General features: G+C 36.7%; 1 protein-coding gene across 9 annotated transcripts in view; it reads left to right on the forward strand.

Moving 5' to 3' along the window:
• LOC150078358 (uncharacterized) overlaps positions 1-26,946 on the forward strand; it is an 821,930-nt gene that overhangs the window by 710,577 nt on the left and 84,407 nt on the right. For all 9 annotated transcript variants that reach the window (XM_090384968.1, XM_090384969.1, XM_090384970.1 and 6 more), the window contains one exon: positions 6,927-7,082. In XM_090384968.1, the coding sequence (XP_090241094.1) occupies positions 6,927-7,082 (156 nt within the window). The remainder of the gene's footprint in view (positions 1-6,926; positions 7,083-26,946) is intronic.

Below are 26,946 nucleotides of genomic sequence, written 5' to 3' on the forward strand. Positions count from 1 at the left end.
GGTAATTTATTCAAGCTTATGATGAACTTCAGAAATTACTTGTTGGCACAATGGAATTATCCTCAACTAGAAATTCATACTTCTCAATATTCCAATCGAAGACAAAAATTAAGATCGTACGACTTGTAAATAATGCCCATGCATTCTGGTACTGATATCATTCGATAGTTCAATCCAGTATGAATTAAGAGCAGAGAAAAGAATACATCATCATCATCAGCCATTTTCAATCCACTGCAGGATGAAGGCCTCTCCAGCAACTTTCCAGTTCCTTCTGTTTTGAGCACTGGCCATCCATTTACTACCCACAAAATCATGAATTTCATCTATCCGTCTCCGCCTTTGTCTTCCAGGTTTTCTTCTAGCTCCTCTTGGGTACCATTCTGTTATTTTCTTAGTCCATCTGTCATCATGTCTTCGAGCTATGTATCCTGTCCTGTCCTGCCCAAGACCATTTTAGTTCTTTAGTTTTGATAAGAATGTCCTTTACTTGAGTTTGCTGCCTAATCCATGCGTTTCTCTTCTTATCTAACAGTCTGATTCCCAGTATAATTCATTCCATTCTTCGCTGTGTAGTTCTCAGCTTCTCTTCCATTCTTTTGGTGAGTGCCCAATTTTCACTTCCATAAGTCATGGTGGGGAGTATACATTGGTTCATTATTTTACGTTTCAGACAAACTGGGATATTGTTCCTCAGTATGTGACTATATTTCCTGAATGCTATGCATCCAAAATTTATTCTTCTCTTGACTTCCAGCCATTTATCATTATTACAGCTAATAACTTGTCCCAGATAAGTATATGACTCCACCTTTTCAATTACTGTTCCTTCAATCATTATTTCCCTTTCTGTGGCATACTTGTTCATCATTACTTTTGTTTTAGCCATATTCATATTTAGTCCAAAATCCTTACTAACTGTGCATAACTGATTAAGATTTTCCTCTAATTCTTTGGGATCATGGCTTATGACCACAATGTCATCTGAAAATCGTAAATGGTTTAGGTACTCTCCGTTCACATTGACTGCTTTCTGTGACCAGTCTAATCTTCTGAAAGCTTCCTCAAGGGCAGCAGTAAACAGCTTCAGAGATATTGGGTCTCCTTGTCGAACTCCTTTCTCGGTTTTAAATTTCCTACCGTCTTTGTCTAGTCTAATAAAGGAGGTAGCATTCTCATATATTTTCTTCAAAATCATCAATATGTGTGGTATCTATACATTGTCTTTCCAGTGCCCGAAACATTGCCTTATGCTATATGGAGTCAAATGCCTTTTCATAATCCACAAATGCCAGGCATAATGGTGTTGTATATTCATTTGCTTTCTCCATTAGCTGTGATATTACGTGAAAGTGATCCATAGTTGGGAATCCTGTCTTAAAGCCAGCTTGCTCTTTCTGTTGATTCTCATCAAGTATTCTTTCTAATCTGTTAGTAATGATCCTTGTGAACAATTTGTAGATGTGGGATAACAAGTTAATTGGTCTATAATTTCCAATTTCTGATTTATCTCCTTTCTTGTGCAGCAAAACTATGATTGCATTATTCCACTGCTTAGGCGTTACAGCTTTCCTAATGCATTTTGTGAAGATCCTTGCCAGTTTTTGTGTTATGTCTCTTCTTCCCAATTTTAACAACTCTACCGTAACTTCATCTTCCCCCGGAGCTTTCTGATTCTTCATTTTCTTCAATGCATGTTCCTCCTCATCAGGAAGAATGTCGGGTATGTTGTATGTGTTGCTAATTTGCAATCCATCTTCCCTACTGCAATCCATCATTCCCTTGCTCCTTGTATAATTCTCTATAGTAGTCTTCTACTATTTGAATTATGCCTTCTCTGCTGTTTAGAATTTCACCATCGCTATTCTTCAGTTTCAGTATCATTTGTTTTTCTGTATTACTGCCCATGGCTGCTGATTTAATCCTTTGTTTTCCCTTAATGCTTGTTCTACTTTTCTTGCGTTAAATATTCTTATGTCCTCTCTGAGTCTCTTTCTAATGGCTTTGCATAACTCAGTATACTCAATTTTCTCCTTGCCAGTGTTTATCTTGCTCTTCATTTTTCGTCTTCAGTTCATCATAACAACTGTTTCTTGACTAATTTTTTCTTCTTTGGATATCTTTTTCTCTATAGGTTTCTTGGGTTTTATCACTTTCAGAAAGTTGTAATATTCCTCGTCGATATCTTGGTCCTCAGCAGTTTGCAGAAGCTCGAACTTGTTCTTAAGTTCCAGTACATACTGCTTTTTCTCCTCTTCTGTTATCTCAAAGACCTTTGTATTATTTACTCGAGTCAAGTTTTTTCTTTTCCTTTCCTATATCGTACATCTTACCATTCTGTTATCACTTCCAACATTTACCTTATTCAAGATGGTAACATCATTCACAATATATCTTCTGTTAGTGAGGATGAAGTGGATTTCATTAGTTGTTAATCCATTTGGACTCTTCCATGTCCACTTTCTGTTCACCCCTTTTTTGAAAAAAGTGTTCATTACTGACAATCCTTGAGATTCTGCAAATTCTAAAAGTCTTTTGCCTCTTTCATTTCTTTCACCAATTCCAAAATTTCCTATAGTTACCCCTTCTGCACTGTTTTGTCTTTTTCCAACCTTAGCATCGAAGTCCCCCATAATAATAGTGTAGTGGGTTTTCTGCTCATCTAGAAGAGACTCAATTTCGGTGTACATTTCTTCAACCTCTTCATCATCATGGCTCGATGTTGGTGCATAAATCATTATAACCTTTAGCTTGTACCTCTTAGAAATCTTGAGTATTAGTCTTGACACCCTTGGTGATGTATTTTTGAATTCCAAAATGTTGTTTTTTAAATCTTTATGGACCAAAAACCCAACTCCACCTTCACTCCTTTCACTGTTTCCATTGGTGTACAGCAGATTTCCACTTGATAAACTTATAAGTGATTCATTTCTTCTTGTTTCAGCCAAACCGATGATATTCCAATTCACATTTTCTAATTCCTTCCCTTTCCAGCTCTAATATCCTGTCTTCACCGATGAGTGATCTTACATTGTATCAGGCCAAGTTCAGTTTCCGTGCAAGGCAGCCTGGTCGTACCCAGAGATTCTTAACACCCTCTGCTTCCACTCTGATCCTCTCGCTGCCGTAAGAGGGAGAGTGAAAGCCGCTGGGGACTGAGGAACATTTGTTTTGTCGTGCTGTCATTTGCTGGAGGGTTTGGTCTTTTCCTCTTCACGCTGACCAGGCATCTTGAAGAGAGAACCACTCTACACGTTCATTGCCACCTAAGTGACGTAACAGGGCTTGCCATCGAGAAGGTGTGCATGAGTGGATTTTAGAGAGGCAGGTCAGCTGGACTTCTCCTAAATCTTCTGTAATAGAAAGATATTGGATCCATCAGTGTTTTAGACTGAGTGGCTGGTAACACAGGATACCTGTTTCCCTCTAAGCCAAATAAATAAAAAGATAGAAAGTTTTGTGAAATCTGCTTCACTGGATAGACTCTGAGTATGAGAGGTGAAGTATCTAGATCTTGAAACTGTACTCTTGGAAAGGGTAATGATGATGTAAACAATTCAGCCTTGGTTTTTGAGATTTCCCATAAATGGAAATCTTAGAATTTCATATATGAGGGGGAAAAAGTGTGTATTGTGAAAGTCCAGCCATTGATATTGAAGCTACAAAGGAATGGAAATTATCATTAACTGTTACGATTTAAATGGTTGTCTCGTGGCTATTCCTTAGCACTTGTTATTCCCTTATATAATTTCATACATTCTGTGTTTATTGTAAATTGCTTTTGTTCAACATATATATCAAGCAACTTTAACATAAAGATGTAACTACAGTTGAAGCTCTTTATAGTGACCCTTTCCAGAGCAATGATATAATTTTTATTATATCGAAAGGCCATTATATTGATAGTTCATAAAGTCAGCAAAAGACCAAAGAAAATTTCAAATATTTAATGTTATCTAATTAATATTATATATTATAATCTAATTCAGAATATGTATTGTAGTATTGAATAAGAAATGAATACTGTACACTTTGCTTTCATTGTATGTTAAGATTAATTTGAAAATTACGTGTGTGTTCATACACTGCCCTACCATTAATATGCAGACACCTGCCTCTGGACAAAAAAAGAGCTGTTATTGTTTCATTTAATATTTTGTGCTGAAACCTTTTTGCTTTTATGACAGCCTTCAATCTTTGTGGCATACACTCAACCAGCATTTTTATAAATGTCAGGTGATATGTTTCTCCACTTGGCCTTTAATGAAGCCACCAGTTCAGCTTTCTTCTTTGGGCAATCTCCACATGCACGTTCCCGACGATCCAATACATCCCAAAGATGCTCAATAAGCTTCAGATCAGCACTGTGGGCTGGCCAATCCAACTTTTCCACACCCATGTCCTCAACCACTCTGTTATAGCCCGAGAAGTATGGTATGGCAGATTGTCATGCTGATACAGGTATGGGCTTTCCCACAAAGTATTGCCATAATGTTGGAAGTGCAAAATTGTCCAGGATGTCCTGGTATTGCACATCATTCTTGGTTTTGTCGATAACGACTAATGGGCCCAAGCCAAACCATGAAAGGCGCCTCCGTAGCCAAGTGGGAAGGAGCAGCAGTGCGTAGCACACGCTTCTTGATTAGACCGGGGTTCGAGCCCGTCGCCACCAAATGCGGAGGATGCGGAAAGGTCAAGGGAATGACCACCGCATATTTCCGGAACAATATGGCCTTAGTTGCTAATGCTCCTAAAAACTAAATAACTAACAAACAAACAAACCAAACCATGAAAGGAGCCCATACCATGACACTGCCTCCACCAAACTTCATTGTTGGGAGAATACAATCAGGAATGAACTGTTCCTGTGGCCTTCACCACACCAAGGAATGGCCATCAGACTGGCAGAGTGCAAACCTTTATTTGTCTGTCCATAGGACTGTTTTCCACTTCTCTACAGTCCGGGATTCACGCTCATTGTACCATGTTAATCGGTGTCTAGCATTTGTTGAGATGATCAGTGGCTTGTGAACAGCTGCATGACCGTTGTAACCCATATCATGGAGTTTTTCTGACTTGAGACAATGGCAAATTACGAATTGCACGCACAGTTATTTGTAGAGATCTCTTGTCCCATTCTGTTAGTTTTCAGGGTTTTTCAGGCCGTTTTTTTGGCAAATTATGTCCCATTCCTCTGCCATTTGCATATGATGTCACTAATCGATAAACTAGGGATCCCCAGAGTGACTGCGATGTCTCTTAGAGAACTCTTGCTTATGTGGCATCCTACTATCATTCCACGTTGGAAGTCTTAATTCTGTTGAACGTGTCATCTTGCATGCCCACTTTTGCAATTGTCTATTCGAAGCCCAGTGTGCATATTTATAGCAGGTTCTGTGACATGTTACATTCATAGGACCTGTTTCCCCATCCGTGGAGGAGTGTCTGGAAATTAATGGTAGGGCAACGTATATATCAAGGCCTAACCATTGACGAGAGTTTGTTTTAGTGTTCAAAAATAATCTGTCAAAATAATTTATGCCTCCTCATGTGCATTGGTGATCAAAAGGAAGAATCTCATCAGCATTGAGCTTGCTCAATTAATTCAAATCCTTAAACACCTCGATCAGATCACCTCGCAGGTGCTTAGTCTCCATATTCGCACCCCTTTGTTCCTCTCACCAATCTTGTTGACTTTCTCTGTACTCATTCCAGCAGTTCTACATCCTTCCTAAAATGAGACCTCAAGACCTGTGTGCAGCACTCAAGGTGTGGCCTGACCATGGCCTGATACAATGGGATAATCACCTCCTTATCCCTGCTAGCAAAATTCCTGTATATCACTGACAAAACCCCATGAACTGTCCAGGTTGCCTGTCTGCACTGCTTAGAGATCTTCATATCTGACGGCACAATTACTCCCAGGTCTTTTTCATTCTCCAATAATCCATGGTTACTGTTACCTATATGGAGTACTTTGCATTTGTCAACGTTAAACTTCAGTTGCCACCTTTCAGCCAATCTGCCCAACTTTTTAGATCCTGTTGCAGTAGCATACTGTCAGTATTGTCATCAACAACTCTGCCAACCTTTGGATCGTCTATAAACTTGGACATTTAAGCCTGATATACCTTCATCAATATCATTGATAAATATACAAAACAACAATGGGCCAACCAAGCCTTGGGGGACTCCACTAATAACATTGATCCACGAGGCGCCTCCGTAGCCAGGTGGGAAGGAGCAGCAGTGCGTAACACATGCTTCTTGATTAGACCGGGGTTCGAGCCCGTCACCACCAAATACAGAGGATGCGGAAAGGTCAGGGAATGACCACCGCATATCCCGGAGCAATATGGCCTTAGTTGCTAATGCTCCTAAAAACCAAATAACAACAACAACAACATTGATCCACGAAGAGCAGTGTCCATTGATTTAGCACTGCTTCCTTTCATCATCTTATTCATTGTCAAAACTTGCTCTTAATGCCACACTGCTCCAGTTTGTACAGTTGTCTTATGTGCAACAGTTTCAAAAGCTTTCCTGAAATCCAAGTTTATGGTCAGAATTATTTTTTGCATCTAGGTTTCTGTGTTTTAATGCTGGTATAGGTGTATCTGTTTATATAATTAATAAATAAAGTGTTTAGAACTTAATATAGTTTTATAAATATTTATTATAGAATTTCATTTGATTTTGGTATAAATCTTTATTTTTAATTTTCTTAACTTATATGGAACTTACAGTTCAGATGTGCATTCAACTATACTATTGATCTTTTTAAGTTTATTACTGAATCTTTATGAAAGATAAAGTATTATGTGTATTTACTGTTGAACAAGATAATAAACTTTAAAAGTTTGCTTTTCAGTGGTTCGAAATTGAATAAAAATATTAATACCTATCTCTATTTTTTTGCCTCCCAGATAAAACAGTTACGTGGAAGAGAGTAGTTCAAGGAGTTAGAGAAATGTGCGATGTATGTGAAACAACCCTCTTCAATATTCATTGGGTGTGCCACAAATGTGGTTTTGTGGTCTGCATTGATTGCTATAAGGCCAGAAAAAATGGCTCAGTTAAAGGTAATAATAAAATCCATTGCTAACTTTCCCAGATAACACTCTGTTATAGACTTGATTTTATTTAATTATAGAGAAATAATAGTATATAGTATAGATGTGTCCTTTTGCTTCTTTCTCTTTCATCATAAAATGTTTGATTAATTTGATTCTTTTAAGCACACATATTTTAATATAACACATTCACTTCATGTACATTCTGTAATTAAAAAAAAAAAAAAAAAAAAAATGAAGCAATACTTCGAAATTTTTTTTTTTTTGTGTTTAAGTAGCTAAATCCTGTAAAATTACAGTTAAATAATATATCTCTAATTAGTGCTTCTTGCTTTGCCTCTGTTCAGTGGATGCAAATCCACTCTCCACACACAAATCGGAACCTTTGGTTTAGCACATTACTGAATAAATGTGCAATTGAACACATGTAAAACAGAGAGATTTTGATTTTATCCTGGTTAAGTGTTTATCTGATAGATACCTTTGTGTCCATCCATGTAGTGCTGTTGAATAACCATCACAGCAATTATAATATCTCATGCATAACATAACATTTTTTCAGGAACACTGCAGTGATTTTTCTACTTAAATTTTGCTAGCACAGAGGTTTCAGAAGTGTGGTGTGCACATGGTTTTTTGGGGAGGTGCTTGTATAAAGCGCTTTTTTTTTTTTTTTTTTTTAAACAAATTGTAGACACTTTTTTTTTCCCCTCTCTTTTTTTTTTTTTTTTAAATCCTGTCTGCTTGATACAGTTTAGTTAAATGTAATGATGTATATATTAATTTGAGTGTGCCTACTCATTGGTTTATTTGCATTTTCTGGAAGGAGACATTAAATTTATAAAATATTTCAAGGAGTGGGGTGCATCTTATAAAAAAGGTTGGAACAGTTTTAAGAGATTGCAAGTTCAGAAATTAAAAAAAAACACCTGAGATTCAGAAATTATAATCTCTATGCTAGCAGATTACAGTCCCTTCACATTGGCATGAACTGTTCAATAAAGACTAATCTTAAAGGCCATTAGTTGAGAAGGAAATGTGCTTCTTCACAGAGAGAAAGGCTGCACTGATATTGATATACATTACACATACCTGTGGTTTTCCAGAATGTAGATTTCTGCAGCAGTCACCAATTCCCGGTATACATGTTTGAGGGACATTGTAGGGAACTTCCTGCAAATTATGCTAGCTTAAAGGTTCCCCAAATGTATGGAATGCCACCTTGGGAAGCACACATGGTTTTTTTGGGAGGTGTGTGTCATTTGTATGAAGCACATTTTTAATGAAATATGGACAAACTTCTTTTAAAAATTTGACGTAGTTTATTTAATGTACTTAATGATTATTTAAATGTACTGAAGTGTATATTAATTTATGAAAGTATCTATGCTCATAGCTAAATTACATCAAGTCAGTTTAGTTGCACTTTTTCTGAAAAGGGGCACAAAATTCATGAGATATTTTAAAGGGGGGTGCAAGGTATAAAAAGTTCGGAACCTCTGTGCTAACAGATCACAGCAATTTTACTTTAGCCTGAACCATATAGTAAAAGTTATCAAAGGCTATTAATTCAGAAAGAAATTGGCTTTTGAGAGAGAGAGAGAGAGAGAGAGCGCATCGAAATTGATACATTGCATATAACTATGGTTTCCTGGCATGCAGATTTCTTCAACAGTCACTAGTTGCCTTAAAAAAATCAGGGTTCATCACTAATACCTAATTGCACATGGAGGACAGAGATGAAGAAAGAAAAAATTGAGCTTTGAATACAGTTATTACTAACTTGGGCATTCAGATCATACAGGAACTCCCCGACTTATGTAAGGATTGCGTTGTGCTTAATGCTAGGTAAGTCGGAATTTCACCCATGCTTGTGCAGCACTCGCAACTGTGCTCGCTGAATTAATGGAATCAGAAAAGAAATGTTCGACGAATATGTAGATAGAATTATTTATTGTATTTATTAATTTTTTATTTCATGCGCAAGAAAAATTACAAAAGTGTGCAATTTAAAAAAATTTCATAATTATAAAATTACAAAAAAAAAAGAGGAGACAGGCGTAAAGTCAGCAAGTTTTACCTCTCCAGCATTGTTGCCAGACTCTACGTCTTCAGCTGATAAGTACACCGCTGCGGAGGTTGAGGACTGTGAAGATTTAGAAGGGGTCGGCTGCTCAACCTTATGAAAAGACATATTAATGGATGACTGTATACAGTGACTTTTTTTTTTTCATCGTAGATTTCTTTGTAGCAAGCATATCATTCACCCTCTGTTAACTTTTAAGAATCGTTCGGTGTCAGGATCCATCTTCTCAAACCTCGCCATTGCGAATGCAATTTCAATTTCAAATGTCATTGCCATCTCTCTGGTGATGAAGTGTCTCGGCACCTCATTTAGTTCATCTTGAGTTTCATCAGTATTTTCTTCTTACACTCCAACTGAAATAGCTCAGTTGGAGCTACTTCAGTACTTTCACAATGTTATCTGTAACCTCTTTATACGATTCGTCTTTTTCAAATCCTTCGAAACCTTTTACATGGGCATATTTTCTTCCATGCGCCATTTAAACAACTTTTTGTAATTTCTGCCCACGCCTTATTGATGATGGCACGGTAATATTGTAAGACTTCCAAGTTTCTTAACGTAAAATTTTTCTGATCATCTGCTGTAGACAATGCCTGAGCAAATATTCGTAAACAGTATACTTTTAAATTCGAAATAACACCCTGATCCCTAGGTTGGATGAGTGAAGTCATGTTTAGTGGTAGAAATATATGACTCATGTTCAAATTGAAATCGTCTAGATGCGTAGGATATCCAGGAGCATTATCTAATAGAAGCAAAATCTTGAAAGAAACGTCATTGTCTTTACAATATGTTTAAAAGTTAGGAATGAAGCAGCTTTTAAACAAATCCTCAAAGAAATATATTGTTATCCGTGCTCTCTGGTTCGATCGGAAATGCACGGGTATGGTGGCTTTATTGTGATACCCTTAAATGCATAAGGTTTTCTAGAATGGTACATAAGCAATGGTTTTAATCTGTAATCTCCCGCTGCATCAGCTCCGAGCAAGAGTGTGGCTCAATCTTTTGAAGCCTTGAAACCTGGTATTGTATTTTCCTCTTTGGGAATGTATGTTCAATCCTGCATTTTTTTCCAATACAGAGAATTCTTGTCAACTTTAAAAATTTGCTGCGTTGAATAGTCACCATCATCATTAATTTTTTCTAGCACATCACAAAATTTCTCTGAAGCTGTAGGATCAGCACTTGGCAACTTCACTGCATACTTTAACATTTTGGAAACTAGCGTGATGCTTGAACCTGTTAAACCACTTGTTGCTTTCCACAACTTGGGTTGTGACTCACTGTACTTATCCTTTATATCTTTATAAATACTTGTTGCTCTTGCTTGAATGGTCATTACACTCAGGGTCACCTGCTTCTGAATCTGATTTTCCTTCCATATTATTAACAGCTGTTCCATCTTCAGTATAGCACCTTTTGTTGATCTTAAAAAATGCATTGATCTGTTGATCTTCTGTTGATCTTAAAAAATGCATTGATCTGTTGATCTTCTGTTGATCTTAAAAAATGCATTGATCTTAACATGTTCTTTTATACATGCACTGTCCTTTAAAATAGTATTCACTGTTGAAGCAGCAAGACCTAATTCCCTTGCAATAGATGACAAACTTTGTGCTGCTTCTTACTTCTTAATCATTTTCATCTTCATTTCTAAATCAATTTTGTTTTGTTTCCTGGTACTACCACCATTTGCACTTTCCGTTGGTCGCTTTCCCTTCATCGTTGTAATATGTAAATAGGAATGAGGAGAAGTTTCTGAAAATTAGTTTTTTATATGATTGAAGATTTCAGTGAAGGGGAACAATGCATTTCACCATAATAGCATAAAAATTCACACAATTGCAGTTATCGGTATTATCTTTTGTGTATTTATTGTTTTTATTGTTTTTTGGTCGTGATCTTCAGAAACCTTCTTTAGAAAAGGGTAGTGCAATTTCCATTTTAAATATGACCTCTTAGAGAGATAAATAGCTTAATTATGTAGAGAAATTTTCAACTTCCAAGGACGACTTAGAATGAATTACAAAAAAAAGAGTGTGTTATTGGGTTAACATTCGATATTTTCACGATACCTCCATTTATTCCGACGAGATGCAAAATACGTTTCCACAATTTTTTTTTTTTAAGTTTGCACTGGCAGGCAAAAACTTGTGTAAAGTCGACTTTCTGTAAGTCGAGTATTATGTGAATCGGGGAGATCCTGTAGTCTCATGTTGTCTGGTGAAGGCATTTTGACATTAGCAAGATTGAGCATTGAAAAAATATGCGGCAATGCAAAAAAGGAAAAGGAACAAAAGGAATTGTAGGGAGAAGAAGAAATGTATGTAGAAATGCCAATTCTTACATTTGGAGGGGCTCACCTTAGATAGATAGATATCTTCATTAAAACTTGATAATAATAATCTGGTTTGAAAGTGATCAGTTATAATATGGAAACCAGGGCTTCCTGGAAGATGCTTTGAAAATCATTGCCCTAGATAATACTAAAATTTTTTTTGCCCGCAGATTCCTTTTGGCTTTGAAAAATAACTACAGATCTTCACATCCTTGCTCACATAAATATAGGGTGTCTGGATGATAAGTATTCAAGATTAAAATTCTCAGTACTGATTTATTATATGTTTGCAATCTACCTTTTTCTGACTGACACAAAAAATAATAAACTGTCGCTATTTTAGTATACATTAAATCATATACCTCATAGGCTACTAGTGTGAAGAATCGTGTTGTTTCTTTGTCCCACAAAGTCCTTTAAAGTTGGGGGTGATAATAGACAACTTAATTCTCATGTCGGTGTGACAGTCTGTAATGACATTTAGATTGTGATGCCATATACCTTGAAAATCCAGCTTCGTACAGATTAGTTGTGGGATACAGAAGTTTCAGCATTGCATATATAGACACTTTGGGCGATATTCTTGAATAAGACTGCACCAGAATTCAACCAGAAGAAGCTCACTGAATTTCTCTTTCAAACTAGTATCAGATGTAATATCTATTAAACAGTCTTAATTTTGCACAGACATGCCATCCGTTTCTCTGAAACAAAACGGATTTCAGTCCCAGGTAGCATCATTGGTAGAAGATTATTTCTGAAATGCCTGTTGCAAACCATTTAAATTGGATGATGCTATGATAAATAGTTTCTACCAGGCTAAATTGTGTTTCTATCAAAAAGCTATTCAGAGGAAGCATTTGTACTGCCTTTTTTCTACACACTTCTTCCAAAAGTGAAGTTTCCATCAGAAAGACTCAATTTTGTCCCTTTTTGTGAATATCTACATGCTCTTTTCTTAGCACCAGGTACCAAGTGATTCCAAGTGAGCTCTATATTGTGTGTGCAAAGCAAATAGTTTTCCTTTGGTTTTAAATACAGTTTCATTATTTAATTGTATTCCGTAACTTTTTGACTACAAGAAGTAGTCAGAGTTCCAGAAAGGGAACTCGCCTTTCTGTTTCTTTAATAGTACTAACCAGACTAACTCAGCTGCTTGGTTACTCTTTTGGCACTGCTCCTGCCTCCCTGTGGCGGAGCTTGAAACCTGGAAAGATTAATTATCTTTCTAGGGCTAAAAGGAGCAAAATGATCTCTCCTACAGGATGTATGGGTCCTAACATGGCTACTCATGAGATAGAAGACTCTAACTCATATAGTGCCAAAAGACAAAGAACTGACACTATTAAGAGAAGAACTCCAATGCATCTTGTATTGCACCCTACTCAAGAACAGTCTACAGGTAGTCTTTTGCATTTTAAAATCCAGAAACAATTAGAAAATCTAATCGGATCGCCAAAAACAGCCAAGCATCTGAGATCTGGCAACTTGCTCGTTGAGTTCTCTGATGAGTGACACTCACTACGTCTCCAAAAAATTACATCCTTTGCAGGACTGTTTATCACTGTTTCCACTCATGCTACTCTAAACACCTCCAGTGGTGTAATAGCTGAGTGGGATCTTATAAATCTTTCAGAAGAAGAGTTGAAAAATGAATTAAAAGACCAGGTAATTGTGCACGTAAAGAGCATATAATGCCAAACAAGACAATGCTCTAGTTCCGACTTGGAACATAATACTAACATTTGATAGCCCCAAACCTCCAACATCCATCAAAGCAGGGTATCTTAATTGTCAAATAAAACTGTACATTCTTAACCCAATATGCTGTTTTTAATTCCAAAAATTTGGGCATTCCCAAAACGTGCAGAGCTTTAGCCACTTGTGCTAATTGTAGTTCACATGAGCACATTCAATCGGATTGTAAATCAGAGCAGCACAAGTGTTCAAATTGTAATGGCCCACATACTGCCTATTCCAGAGATTGTCCTCTATGCAAAAAGGGAAAAAAAAAAAAAAAAAATTCAGTGGTTTAAAGCTGAACAAAACATAATGCACCAAGAATCCAAAAAATCGGTGTAGACTCAATTTAACACGCTACCCACTTTCGCTCAAATAGTTCAAAAGCCACCTGCAGTAACCAGTGCTGTGCAAAGAGTATGAACGACTGGTACTCAAACAGAAGTTACATTTTCCTCAAACACATCAATATCAGATTGGGCAATTAATACACCAATCACTGTTCCGCATGCTAATAACAACTCACAATACTCAAAAAGTGATGATTCTATTAAAACTGACTCAATAGAAATGAAAGGAAATACTGACCATGAAGAGCTAGTTTTCAACCTATTCCCAGAGGAAGAGATGGAGACAGGAAAACTGTACTTTTCGAAAAGAATCTGTTCACCACAAGCCAGCAGCTCCTCGGACAGAAAATGAGGACCGCACTACATCCAAATAATGCCGTTTCCTTTAATGATATTGCAGAGGATATTGCAGCAACCTAGATGACATTTGGGTTCTCCTTCTTCAGTATAACCCAGTTGCCTTTTACCTTAAAGAAACCAACTTAACCGCTTCTGTTACTACCTCACTTAAACACCATGTTACCTTTTCTGTTCTCGATCTTTTCTGTTACCTACAGAAAAGATAGTTTCTTCTGTAACCAAATCAGCTCATTGTCTGGTTGCAATTGTCGTGAGCTCTACTATCCTTTCCTGATGATTAATGGTACAAACAAATCTTGAAGCAGTAGCTGCTCGAATATCCTTTCATTTTGCTCTTACCATTGTCTCTATATCTTCTCTCTAACCAAGACATCTTGTACAGTGACCTTGAAACTTTTGTATCTCAGCCCCCCCCCCCCCCTGCATCATGGGGATTTTAATGCACATAATCCTTTGAGGTGATAAGGTATATGATAAACGGTGAAAAATATTAGAAAAGTTTCTTGATAAATTAAATCTAACACTACTGCATACTGAATTACACTCTTATTTTCACCTTCCTTCTGGATCAAGCTCAGCAATTGCCCTTTCCATATGCTCACCAGCCCTTTTTTCACTGTTTAACCGGTCTGTTCATAATAATTTACTGTGTAGTGACCACTACCCAATAGTCTATCACATAGAAGCAAATTTACCACCCTGCCATAATTAGACAGCCAAATGGAACTTTGCAAAAGCTGATTGGGAAAAATATAGGCAGCTAGCAGTCCTAGAAAAAAACAATTGTTTCAGATGTGTGTCAGTAAATGATGCTGTTAATTATATAACAAACCAAATATTGCAGGCCACCGAAGCAGCAATACCAAGAGTTTCCATAAGTCAGGAAAGAAGACCAAAACTCTGGTGAAAACAACGAATGTAACCAAGCCAAACATGGGAAAAATAAAACCAGGAATAACTTTTGCAAGAATCCTACCATTGCTGATCTAGTCCAGTTTAAAAAAGCCAGAGTCAATGCTAGGTGCATTCAGCAAGCAAGCAAAAGAGAATCATGGAAAAGTTTCGCTTCCACAATTACGAGGACCACCAAAACACAAATAATCTGGAATAATATTAGAAATATGTATAACAAATATCCTCCTTCACATCTATCAATATTGAATGCAAATGGCAATGATATTTCATTGCCCCAGGGCATAGCTAACAACTCTCAGAGAATCTTTTTCTCAAACTTCTGCTGTTTCTTCATACTCACAGGAATTCTAGAAATTAAACCACCTTGCCACAAAACAGACCATAAATTTTGGCACTAACCGCCATCAATCATACGACTCTTCCTTTTCCATAATTGCAATACAGCTTGCTCTTAACAGCTCAAGATCTAGTGCTGCTGGACCTGTTGGAGTTCATTATTCCATGTTAAAAGAGCTGAGCGAAGAGTCACTTCATGTCTTACTTCTTCTGTATAACCGAACTTTTAAAGAAAATGCTTTCCCTGATACCTGGAGACATGCATATGTCATAGTATTATTAAAACCTGGCAAAGACTCAATGAATCCACGTCATTACCGGCCTATTGCCCTCACCAGCTATATGGTGTTGGAGATAGTCAAGTGAGATAAGGTGAAGTCATGAGCCAGTTCCATTATGGATTTACCTTTTTCGTGTTGTGTTATTATTTTCAGCTTCATCACTATGCTTATTGTCTTTCTCTTCTCTTCTCCTTGACAGGAGATGGTGAATCAATTTTACATTTACTAGCTGAGATAACAAAACGATTGGAAATCACATAGCAATAATGTTATGTTCACTAACTTCGAAGTATAGAGACTGAGGCATACTGAGAGTAGCTAGTCTTAATGATGCCATACTAAGCATGGGATGCCGTAATTGTCATACCTTGTCATCAGCAAGTATGAGTTATTGTTAGGACTAAAATGCTGGGTTTTTTTTTAATTTATAATTTTTTTAAAAAATTTAATCTATGCAACTTTTGTAACTACAAATGGTTGTAAGTTGGGGAGTATCTGTATGTGTTAATACCACATTTGCCATTTCTCTGGATTGATAACAGAGAATCTGTCTTTCTGTCTTTGATTTGATCCTTCTCCATCTTGCTGTCACAATATGTTGGCAACAGTTTCTCTTTCACTGCCTTATTACAAAAACTCAGTTTTTCTGTTTATTTTTCGGTTCATGAAAAAAAAAAAGTGATAATGATAAAACTACATTAAGATTATTATTATTAATTTTTTATATTGTGAATTTCTGCTTGTATTCATTAATGAATTGGCCTTCAGGTGTTTTATAAAGTTAAGCTTTCTATTCAATTTTTTCCCCTTTCTCTCCCTCTTCCTCCCTCCACATGGAAGATATAGATACAGGCACTCCCTGACTTATGTAAGGGTTGTGTTCCATGGAAATCTACGTAAGTCGAAATTCCCTAAATGCTTTTATGTAGCACTCACAACTATGCTTGCTGAATTTGATTGAAGCAAAAAGAAATGTTCAATGAACATGTAAATACAATTATTTATTTCAACTTTTTTGATCTCATGCATAGGAAAAATTTCAAAAAAGGGGGGGCGGGGACAGGCATAATGTCAGCAAGTTTTATCTTTTGGGCATCGTTGCTAGAAGCAACATCTCCAGCTGATAAGTATGCCGCAGCAGAGGCGGCATACTTATCAGCATACTTGTGGGCTGTGGAAATTTAGATGGGGTTTTTTCCAACACATCACAAAATTTCTCTGCAGCTGCAGAACTGACGCTGGCGACTTCACATACTCTAATAACATTGTGCAAACCAGCACGATGCTTGAACCTATTAAACCACCCATTACTTGTCATGAACTTTACTTGGGGTTTGCTATACTTATCCTTAATTCTTCATAAATACCTGTTGCTTTTGCTTGAATGGCCATTATACTCGGGGGCACTCGCTTCTGTATCTGATTTTCCATCCATATTATTATTAGCTTTTCCATCTTCGATATAGCACCTGAATGCTGTTTTGTGATCACTGTTGATCTAAATGTATTGATTCTTTGAGATGTTCTTTTATACGTGCACTGTTGTTTAAAATAGTATTCATTGTTGAAGCAGTGAGACCTAATTCCCGTGCAATAGTTGGCAAACTTTGCCGACTATTTTTGCCTGCTTCATACTTCTTAATCATTTTCACCTTCATTTCTAAATTAATTGTTTGGTTTCCTAGTAGTGCCACCACTTGCATTTTCCATTGGTCGCTTTCCCTTCATCATTGTAGTAAGTAAATAGGAATGAAGAGAAGATTCTAAAAATTTGTGTTTTTTATATGATTTAAGATTTTAATGAAGTGACCACATTTCACCATAAAAACGTAAAAACACACAATTTCAGTTAACAGGGTTATCGCAAATGCAATAAGATTGAGTTGATCACCCATTTATAATAGATTGCACAAACAGAAAAGCCCAATAAACCGGAAAGTGCAAATCGGTTTTATTGTTTTATGGTCTTGACCTCCAGAAATGTTCTTTAGAAAAATATCAATTCAAAATTTATTCTTATAACAGAACACGATAACAATGAAAGGGTAGTGCTCCATTATAAAAATGACATTTTAGAGAGATAAATAGCTTACTTATATAGTGAAAATTAACTTATGAGGTCTTGGAACAAATTACAAAAAAAAAAAAAAAAAAAAAAAGGGAAAAAAAAGTGTTATTGGCTTCACATTGCGATATTTTCACAATACCTCTATTTATTCCTGCTTTATGCAAAATACGTTTCCACGATTTTTTAAAGTTTGCACCAGCTGGCAAAAACTTCCGTAAAATCAAATTTACTGAAGTATATACTATGTAAGCCGGGGAGTGCCTGTAGTTACAAATTTTTTTATGAACAACATAACAACAATAGAATTAATTCTGTAAAGATGAAGTGTTGGTCAACTTAATGACAATAAGATAATGGAAATTAAGGTTAATATTTTTGGAAGTGTGTTTAACCTTGTACACGGACAAAACTATATATGTTCTAGAGCAGGGGTGGCAAACCTTTTTAAGGGTGTGTGCCAAAATTGGCTAAATGTTTTTAAAAACTACTCTCGCGTGCACTCAGAAGGTGATTTCAAGACATTAATCACACAGTTTTGTCACAATTTCTTCAGTACGTCTCACCACTCAGAATTCAAACAAATCACTGCATGAATACGTCTATTTAGTGATTGGTGTAATGTCACTACGTGCCTGGCAGAGAGAACGGACATGTGCAGGTCACAACTCAAGGTGGATTCCTGGAGTGATGTTGTTTTGAAGTTTTAAATTTATTTTGGGCTACTCTGAATTACATGTACCCAAAAAATCTGTATGCATGCCACTTTACAGGGGTGGCCAACTTAATTTGTGATGTGATCTACTTTATTTCTTCAAAATGTGCCGCGATCTACCATCTCAAGCATTTCTTTGCACATGATTAAAAAGTTAATCAACATATATTGAAAAATGTTGCTTATAAATAAAATTAAATACAATTCAGAATTCTTATTTTAAGTTCACACGTATTTAAATTTTTAATTTATGTGGTTTGTGTCTTCATGTCATCTGCCAAGCTTTCAAAATCGGAGATAAGGCCAACTGTAAAGAATCTTCTGTCCATAAGAGTAGAGCGATTCTTCGTCTTTGTTTGTTTTAAACAAGAAAAGCCCGATTCACATTGATATATGGAACCAAAGTAGGAATTTAAAAGTTCACTGCATTTTTTTACATTTGGGTACTTTTCTCGACAAACGTGAGATTGTCACAGACATTATCTCAGATATGCCAGACAAGCTGCATTTGCTACCTGGGAGTCTAAAACGCTGATGGAACTGATATTCGAGTGACACTCAAGTTAAGTGGACCCAATTTCGGCAAAGTCCTGGACGGTCTGTGATAGCCAAATCCTCTGCTTGCACCTTCATGATGGTGGGACTGTTAGTAATCCTGGGTATAACCTCCATGCACAAGTACATGGTGGGTGACCACCCAGGTGTGAACCAACGTAAGCAGGGGTCAAGGTGTGGCACCCACACCACGTGGAGGAATGCTGCCCCCTCTATGTTACCAGGCAGTACTAGGTGATAGATGACTCATCAACTGGTGCAATACCACCACTTTGCTTATTGGAGGCTTGATGTGGTGGAACCCATGTTTAGTCTCTAGAGCTAAGTTCCGGTCAACCCTTTATCTCTTCCATCGTGCCTCTGTAGCCAGGTGGGAAGGAGCAGTAGTGCGTAGCACATGCTTCTTGATTAGACTTGGGTTCGAGCCCATCACCACCAAATACGGAAGATGCAGAAAGGTCAGGGAATGACCACTGCATATCCCGGAGTAATATGGCCATAGTTGCTAATGCTCCTAAAAACCAAACAACAAGTACTAATCTCTTCCATCATGCAGAATGATTGATGACTTTTGAGGTTATGATGAACATCGTGGCGAGATCCAATATTCCTTACCTTTCGAGGGTACAGCTCTAAAACGGTGTTCGCAGGCCGGCTGCTAGTTACTACACCGGACCGAACCTATTGGTAACTCTCTAAGAGGCTTCCGGATCAGCTATTGTATAATCTTGAAACCTCTACTCTGCCAAATAGTGACTGGAGGGAGTCAGAGTAGTGTGCATGTGGGGGAGCATTGTCGAGGCCACATTATGCAAAGGATCTGGGTATATTCTTACCATGTGTACATCATATCCAAAAATTTCATTACTTCATACAGCATGTCCCACCCACTTTTTCTTACTATTGAATACACCATGAATTGTCAAACTAATAGACCAAGCCTATCTGCGAAAAGATCTAAACCTCCCAAACACTTCCTAATTAATTTCACAAATATACCTTGGTTCAGTTCTAATCTCAACGATGTCCATTTCCCATGCAGTCTACCAAACCCCATGTACTTTTTCTGACAGAATCTCAGTTATCGGGGGCGCCTCCGTAGTCAGGTGGGAAAGAGCAGTAGTGTGTAGCACACGCTTTTTGACTAGACCGGGGTTCGAGCCCGTCACCACCAAATATGGAGGATGCGGAAAGGTCAGGGAATGACCACCGCATATCCCAGAGAATATGGCCTTAGTTGCTAATGCTCCTAAAAATCATATAACAAACAATAACAACAAACTCAGTTATCGGTTGATTCAACTACTGCTCATCTCAGATGCCAAAATTATTCGCTGTATGATTCCTTTCACCTCAAAGGTGGTACTTGTTCATATGTCCATTCTGATATTCCCTGTCAGAGACTTGTCAATTTGGAATCTCCTCTCTTTGATCTTCTCTGGCTTAAAATCTCTCTACCACATTGTGTCAAATTCATCTGTTGTCTCTACCATTCTCTCAATTCCACTAATCACTTGGAGCTCTTTGACTTCCTCCCTTTGCAACTTAACTTTCCCCAGTCCAACTTTCCTAACAGTGAGGTAATTTTACTTGGTGATTGTAATGTTCACAACTCCAGCTGGCTTCTGTTTTCTAGTCACACTGACCCAGCTGGTTGAGATGCTGAGGCTTTTGCAATTACTAATGACCTTGTACAGATTGTTCATTTACCTACAAGAATACCAGACATTCCTAATCATATAGCCAACATGCTTGATCTTTTTCTTTCAAACAACCCTTCTAAGTACACGGTCGAAGTGAGAGGTCCTTTAGGCACTTCAGATCACAACTTGGTGATTGTCTCTTCTCTAATGGAGCCTTTATCTCATGGCTGTTCCCAACCCTGTGTTGTTTGGCATTAAAAGAATGCAAAATGGGATGAACTGCGAGATTTCTTTTCTTCTTTTCCTTGGTCGGATTACTGTTTCAAAACTTCTGATGTCAACGTTTGCTCAGATAGTGTCAGTGAAATTATTCTTGCAGGAAGGGAATCCTTCCTCCCACACTGCACTTTAAAATCTCTTCCTTTATCTAAACGTTGGTTTTCCAATAAATGTGCTAAGGCTGTTCAAGAGAAGAATGTTGCATATCGTAATTGGCTTGTTTCTAATTCTTCAGTTTCATTTTCTACCTACAACAATTGTAAAGCAGTTATTAATCAGTCCAAACTAGAGTTGGAACAGGCTAAGAGTAGAAAACTTGCTTCTTGCCCTAATGGTAGCCGAGCATTCTGGTCTTTTGCCAAAGCGATTGGCTGCAACTTTTGCTCATCTCTGCTCCCACCTCTGTCCAAACCAGATGGTTCTGTTGTCACTGCAGCCAAGGATAAAGCTGACCTGCTAGCATCCCATTTTTCTTCCAACTCATGTATTAATGATCTTGGTAAAACACCTACCATTCCCAACATGCCCCATTCATTGCCTCCTGTGGTCTTCCGTCAAAAGTATGTCAGAAGGATTTTGACGAATCTTGATGCTAAGAAAGCTCCAGGTCTTGATGGGATTTCTCCACTTGTTCTCAAAATCTGTGCTCCTGAACTTACTCCTATTCTTTGCCGCCTTTTTTCACGTTCTTGTTCCAAAGGAGTTTTCCTTCTGCTTTGAAACTTGTTCATATCCAGCCAGTTCCTAAAAAGGGTGACAAAATCCCTCCCATCCAATTATCGTCCCATTGCAATTTCTTCTACTCTTTCTAAAGTAATGGAGAAATAAATTAACCACCAACTCTTAAACTACCTAGATACCTTCCATCTGATCAACGATCGCCAGTATGGATTCCGTCAGTGTCAATCCACTGGTGATATTCTGGCTTATGTTACTCATTTATGGATTAATTCAATGGAAAGGTTCGGTGAAACACAAGTAGTTGCTCTTGACATCTCAAAGGCCTTCGATCGTGTTTGGCTTAAAGGTTTTCTAAACAAGCTTCCATCTCATGGTTTGCCAATTGTTTTTAGTAATTGGTTATCCAGTTTTCTCTCTGATCGCTCACTGAGGGTGATGGTAGATGGCTCTGTCTTCTAACTTCTCCACTAATGCCGGTGTCCCCCCAACTCTTTCCCCCACTCTTTTCCTCTTGTATATTAATGACCTTCCATTGACTGGAAATCCTATCCATAGTTTTGCTGATGATAGCACATTGCATTCCACTTTCCATTTTGAGAAACCTTGCCCACTCAATCAGCTTCACCTTCTCGAAAATCTGCTACCAATTCCTTAAATGCCGATCTTTGCGTAATTCTCCAGTAGGGCAAAGACAACTTAGTTGATTTCAACCCTTCTAAAACTCAGTCTTGTCTTATGTCTCGCAAAAAGGATTCTTCTGCTCCTATCCTTATCTTTAGTGACACTCCGATTTCTAGGCAAAATGATATATCTCTTTTGGGGATTACCCTGACTTCTAATCTCTCTCTCTTGGCACAAACACATTACAAATATTGCTTCCTCTGCATCTAAAAAACTTGGTTTTCTCTTTCGCTCTCGGCGTTACTTTTCTTGCAAACAGCTGCTCACTCTGTATAAATCACAAATCTGCCCTGCCGTGGAATATTGTTCCCACATCTGGGGTGGTGCCCCCAGTACCTCTCTCAGGCTTCTTGATTCCATTCAGAAGAGGGCAGTTAGGTTAATTAATGATTCATCTCTAACAGAGTCTCTCTCCACTCACTGTCTCATAGATGTACTGTTTCTGCTGCATGCCTCTTCCACAGATACTTCCATGGGCACTGTTCTTCTGAATTGGCTTTTATAATTCCCGCTCTCTCTTTCAAAACAGTCCAAACACGTGCCGCCACCAGCCAACATCCATTTACTGTCCAACTTCAAACTCACAGAACCAACTTTTCATCTTCTTCATTTATTCATTCAGCTGCCGTTTTCTGGAACAACCTTCCTTCATACGAATTTCCGGAAATTTAGTCTACAGAAGTTAAAGTCCAATGTCAACAAATATCTTCTTTTGTCTTCTCAACCTCCAACCCAAGCACGGTACTAAGTACTATAGGTTATAATACCTATCATGTTTGGGATTTACATAAAAAAAAAAAAAAAAAATTCAGAAGTTTTTTTCTGATGGTATAGCTTTTAGAATGATATTGTTTTGCCATGTAATAATTTCATTTTCAAGTAATATTTTCTCAGTGTGAAAAATCTCAGCTTTTTTTTTTTTTCCCCTGCAATTTGTTTTGCAATATCTGCAATATCTTTTAATGTCTAAGTCGATATTAAAAGAATAAGAAATATATTGAACAATGTTTTCAATTTTTTAAAATTGTCAAATCTGGTTTCAAAATACTCCACAACCTTCTCAATTTCAGAAACATATTTCTCACTATTAAATCCAAAAACAGGATATTTTTGCAAATGATCAAATTTTTTTTTTCTTTGGGACCCTTAGCCATTGCCAAAAATTGATATTTATATGTAGAAAAACTACTAATCGTGTCACCCACATTTTTTCCCTTGTAATTCCAAATTCAGATAACTTTAGTAAAATCTGCCAACAAAAGTCAGATCACACAACCACTCCGTATCTTGTAGCTGCTGATAATCATCTCCCCTATGATCTACAAATTTTTTAATTTCATTCAGCAAATTTCAAAATCTCTGTAAAAACTTACTCCGACTTGACCACCTCACATCTGTGTGTAATGTCAGATCTGGTTCATATTTTCATTGAGTTGCATTTTGAAAAGTCTCCTTTAGTTAGATTGTCCTCTGTTGGAATTCACGATTTTGAAAGGTATGTCCATAATGCTTTAGTATTTAATCTTTTGCTGGTTAACACTTGTTGATGGATGATACAGTGGTAACTGAAAAAATCTGAATTCATCATCCTTTTGGAGCAATTTTGACTGCGCGTTGACAAGAGTAGCCACATGGTTCAATAGATTTGTAATAAGTGTATGCAGTGGGGTGCATAATAATATTTAGATTTTGACTAACGTATATTTAAAATTCATCGTGATCGACTGAAATTAAAGCCACGATTGACTGGTGGATTGCGATTGATTTGTTGGCCACCCCTGCTCTAGAAAGATAACTCCTTATGTAAGTTATTATAAGTTTGCCCATATTTTTAAATGTTTGCTGTAGTTATGCTAAGTTAGTTAGTTATGCTAAATTGTAGTGGCTGCCATTAGTGTTAAAAGTAGTGTTGACTAACTGATTAAGCAGCAAACAGTAATTTTTTAATTCTTTCGCTTGGAATTACTGAAGTTCTCTAAGAATACGTCTCTAGTTTATGTAATCATGCTAGTCATGAGGGATCTCCCTACGCCTGTGAATTTTATGTCATGCCAAGGTCACATAACACGTACTTTTTCTTTAAAAAGTTCTTTAAGACTTGTTCTATAGAACAAGTACACCACTTTTAACCGTCTTAAAGAACTTTTCTAGAAACAAAAGAAATACTATCATAATTATTTAATTTTTTTGTGAGGTGCTGTCACCTGTTAAGAACTTATATGTAATTGCAAAAGAAGAATACAACAGAACCAGTGGATACAGTAACTAAATGAATTTTAATACGGTAAAGAAGCTTTTGGGGTAATGAAACCCTTCCTCAGCAAGTACACACGGAAATGTAAACATTTTGTATATATTTGTTTTGAACTGTTCTTTGCAGAACACATTTCTGATCCTCTTGTATAGTTGTGAATTTTTGTAATATTAATCTGTTGTTTGGATTAAGAATCATTGGTGTGACTAACTACTTATACCCTAAAAACCACAAACATTTAGTGATTCATAGTTTGTTACAAGGTGGGATACAATAGAACATAATCTTTCTATGGGTTGTGTTGTTCCTGATGGCATATTGTTCAGATATTTGTGTCCTTATAGTGCAATAGTGAAAAAAGATATATGGTTGTGGAAGGACAAAAACAACAGGTATAGTTAGTGAAACTACATGGATAGGGCAAGAAGAGGTGACAATGGCCCTGAAAAATGGATCATTTTCGATTGTTACAGATGGCAGTAATTAAACTGATTACTCATTTCTTCATTTATGCTTTGATTACTTATTTCTTCATCTGCTTACTGATTTCTTCATCTATGCTTACTGATTACTCTTTCTTTATCTGATTAGAAGCTGTTTGCCATTATGACCTTTTATAATAATAATAAATTGTCAAATTGAAAGGAGCTTGATTGTAGTACTAGCATTGGAACATGACTGTACAGGGTATAACATTGGAATCCTCTGAACAATGAACATGGGATTCCTTCAAAAAACAGTCTGGCACTGAGTGTTGAAAATGCATTGATATGGTAGACCTAATGCTGTAGTAGCAAGGTGTAGCAGCAAAGAGAAGATTGAGCACTTGATTGTAATAGGCTGCCCTTGTCATCTTATCAATCTGTATGCTGAAAAGAGAGCTGCTTTGTTTGAAAGTGGTGAATACTTGGTAGATGTTTACTAGAAGAAAAAGCGAAAGGAAAGATAGATTGATTTAAACAATTTCAACTGGTGCATTCCACCAAAATTAAAAAAAAAAAAAAAAAAACAGTTTTGGTGTTTACATATACACATTGACTTTCTTTGGTTTAATGCGTAACTAGATACTTGTAGACCAGTGGGAACCTTTAAATAGTCTGTTTAAAGAAGAGGTTAGAAGTGGTGAGAAAAGTTATATGAGCACTTTTCAGAATTACCAAACTTAAAAGTAGAATGAATGATCATTAGTGAGTTCAGATCAGATCATGATCCATAATTTTTGAAAGTGGACAAATTGAGAGATTTAAAAAAAAAAAAAAAAAACCCTACCCTTTTTTCATGCCAACCCTCCCATAAAAGCAATCCTAAACAGGCTAGGCAAGCTTATAGTTCTTATAGACTGTGTGACCTATACTATGTCAGTGCCTCTGTAGCCAGGTGGGCAGGAGCAGCAGTGCATAGCACGTGCTTCTTGATTAGACCGGGGTTTGAGCCTGTGAGCCACCAAATACGGAAGATGCGGAAAGTTCAGAGAATGACCATCGGATATCCCCGGAGCAATATGGCCTTAGTTACTAATGCTCCTAACAAAAACCAAATAACAACAACAACTATACTATGTCATACTGTACAATAGCGAATTTCCATGATAACAATGTTTGACAAGTTGGTTTTGGCAGTTAGTTCAAATTATACCAGCTATTCACAAGTCCTAGATACAATTCAGGTCTCTTATTTCATTGGCAACATTTTGAATTGTCCATACCAAAATGTGCGCGTGCACACACACACGCACGCACGCGCGCACACACATCTTTAAAGATTTATATATATATATATATATATATATATATATATCTTTAATTGGGGAATGATTGCGACTTCAAAATTTAACAAGGATATATTTCATGGTTGAAGAAGATATCAGGCACAATTTTTAGTAATGCTGTGTGCTTTTGACTGGTGCAAATCTACAAAATACGGTTCATAATAAAATTGATTGTCAAATAACAATTTGTAAATTTGTTCAATTTGTGTAATTAAGCAAGAGTATAAGCAGAACTGTATTCAGTTTTATATGTAGACATGTTCTGAGAATAAAAATGTTTCACAAAATAGTATGTTTTACAGGAGTATAATATTTCAACTCAATTCATGATTATTCATGGGTATCACTGTTATGGAAGTGGCCATGATTGTATACCAAGGTGGTTGCAATACCATGCAGCTTATTAACAAAGTATGATATATTTGCAGGTTTATATGAACAACATTAGTTTGATTTCTTATAAGATGCTGTATTATCTGCTAGGTAATTTTTATTTTATTTTATATGAAATGGATTGCTGTTACACAAAAACATATTTCGTAGAATTTTCTCATTGATTACAATAAAGAAAAACTCCTTCGCTTAGATCTTGTTCCCATTCACATATATAATGTATTGCTTTTGTATTGGCTTGTATGTAGAAACAAGCCTTAAAATTTTTTTACATTTGTGGTATGTATATTTGTTACTAGACATAAGGAGCGATTCTGTGTAATTAATCCCAATATCTCTAAATATTGTGATGCAAAAATCAGTACTTATTATTGATATGGAAAACTATAAAAAAATGATTAATATGTTTATTCAGTTATAGCAATTTTTGGCT

This window comes from Mastigoproctus giganteus, chromosome 11 (assembly GCF_048544385.1).
Source record: "Mastigoproctus giganteus isolate SK-2022 chromosome 11, ASM4854438v1, whole genome shotgun sequence".
NCBI lineage: Eukaryota > Metazoa > Arthropoda > Arachnida > Uropygi > Thelyphonidae > Mastigoproctus > Mastigoproctus giganteus.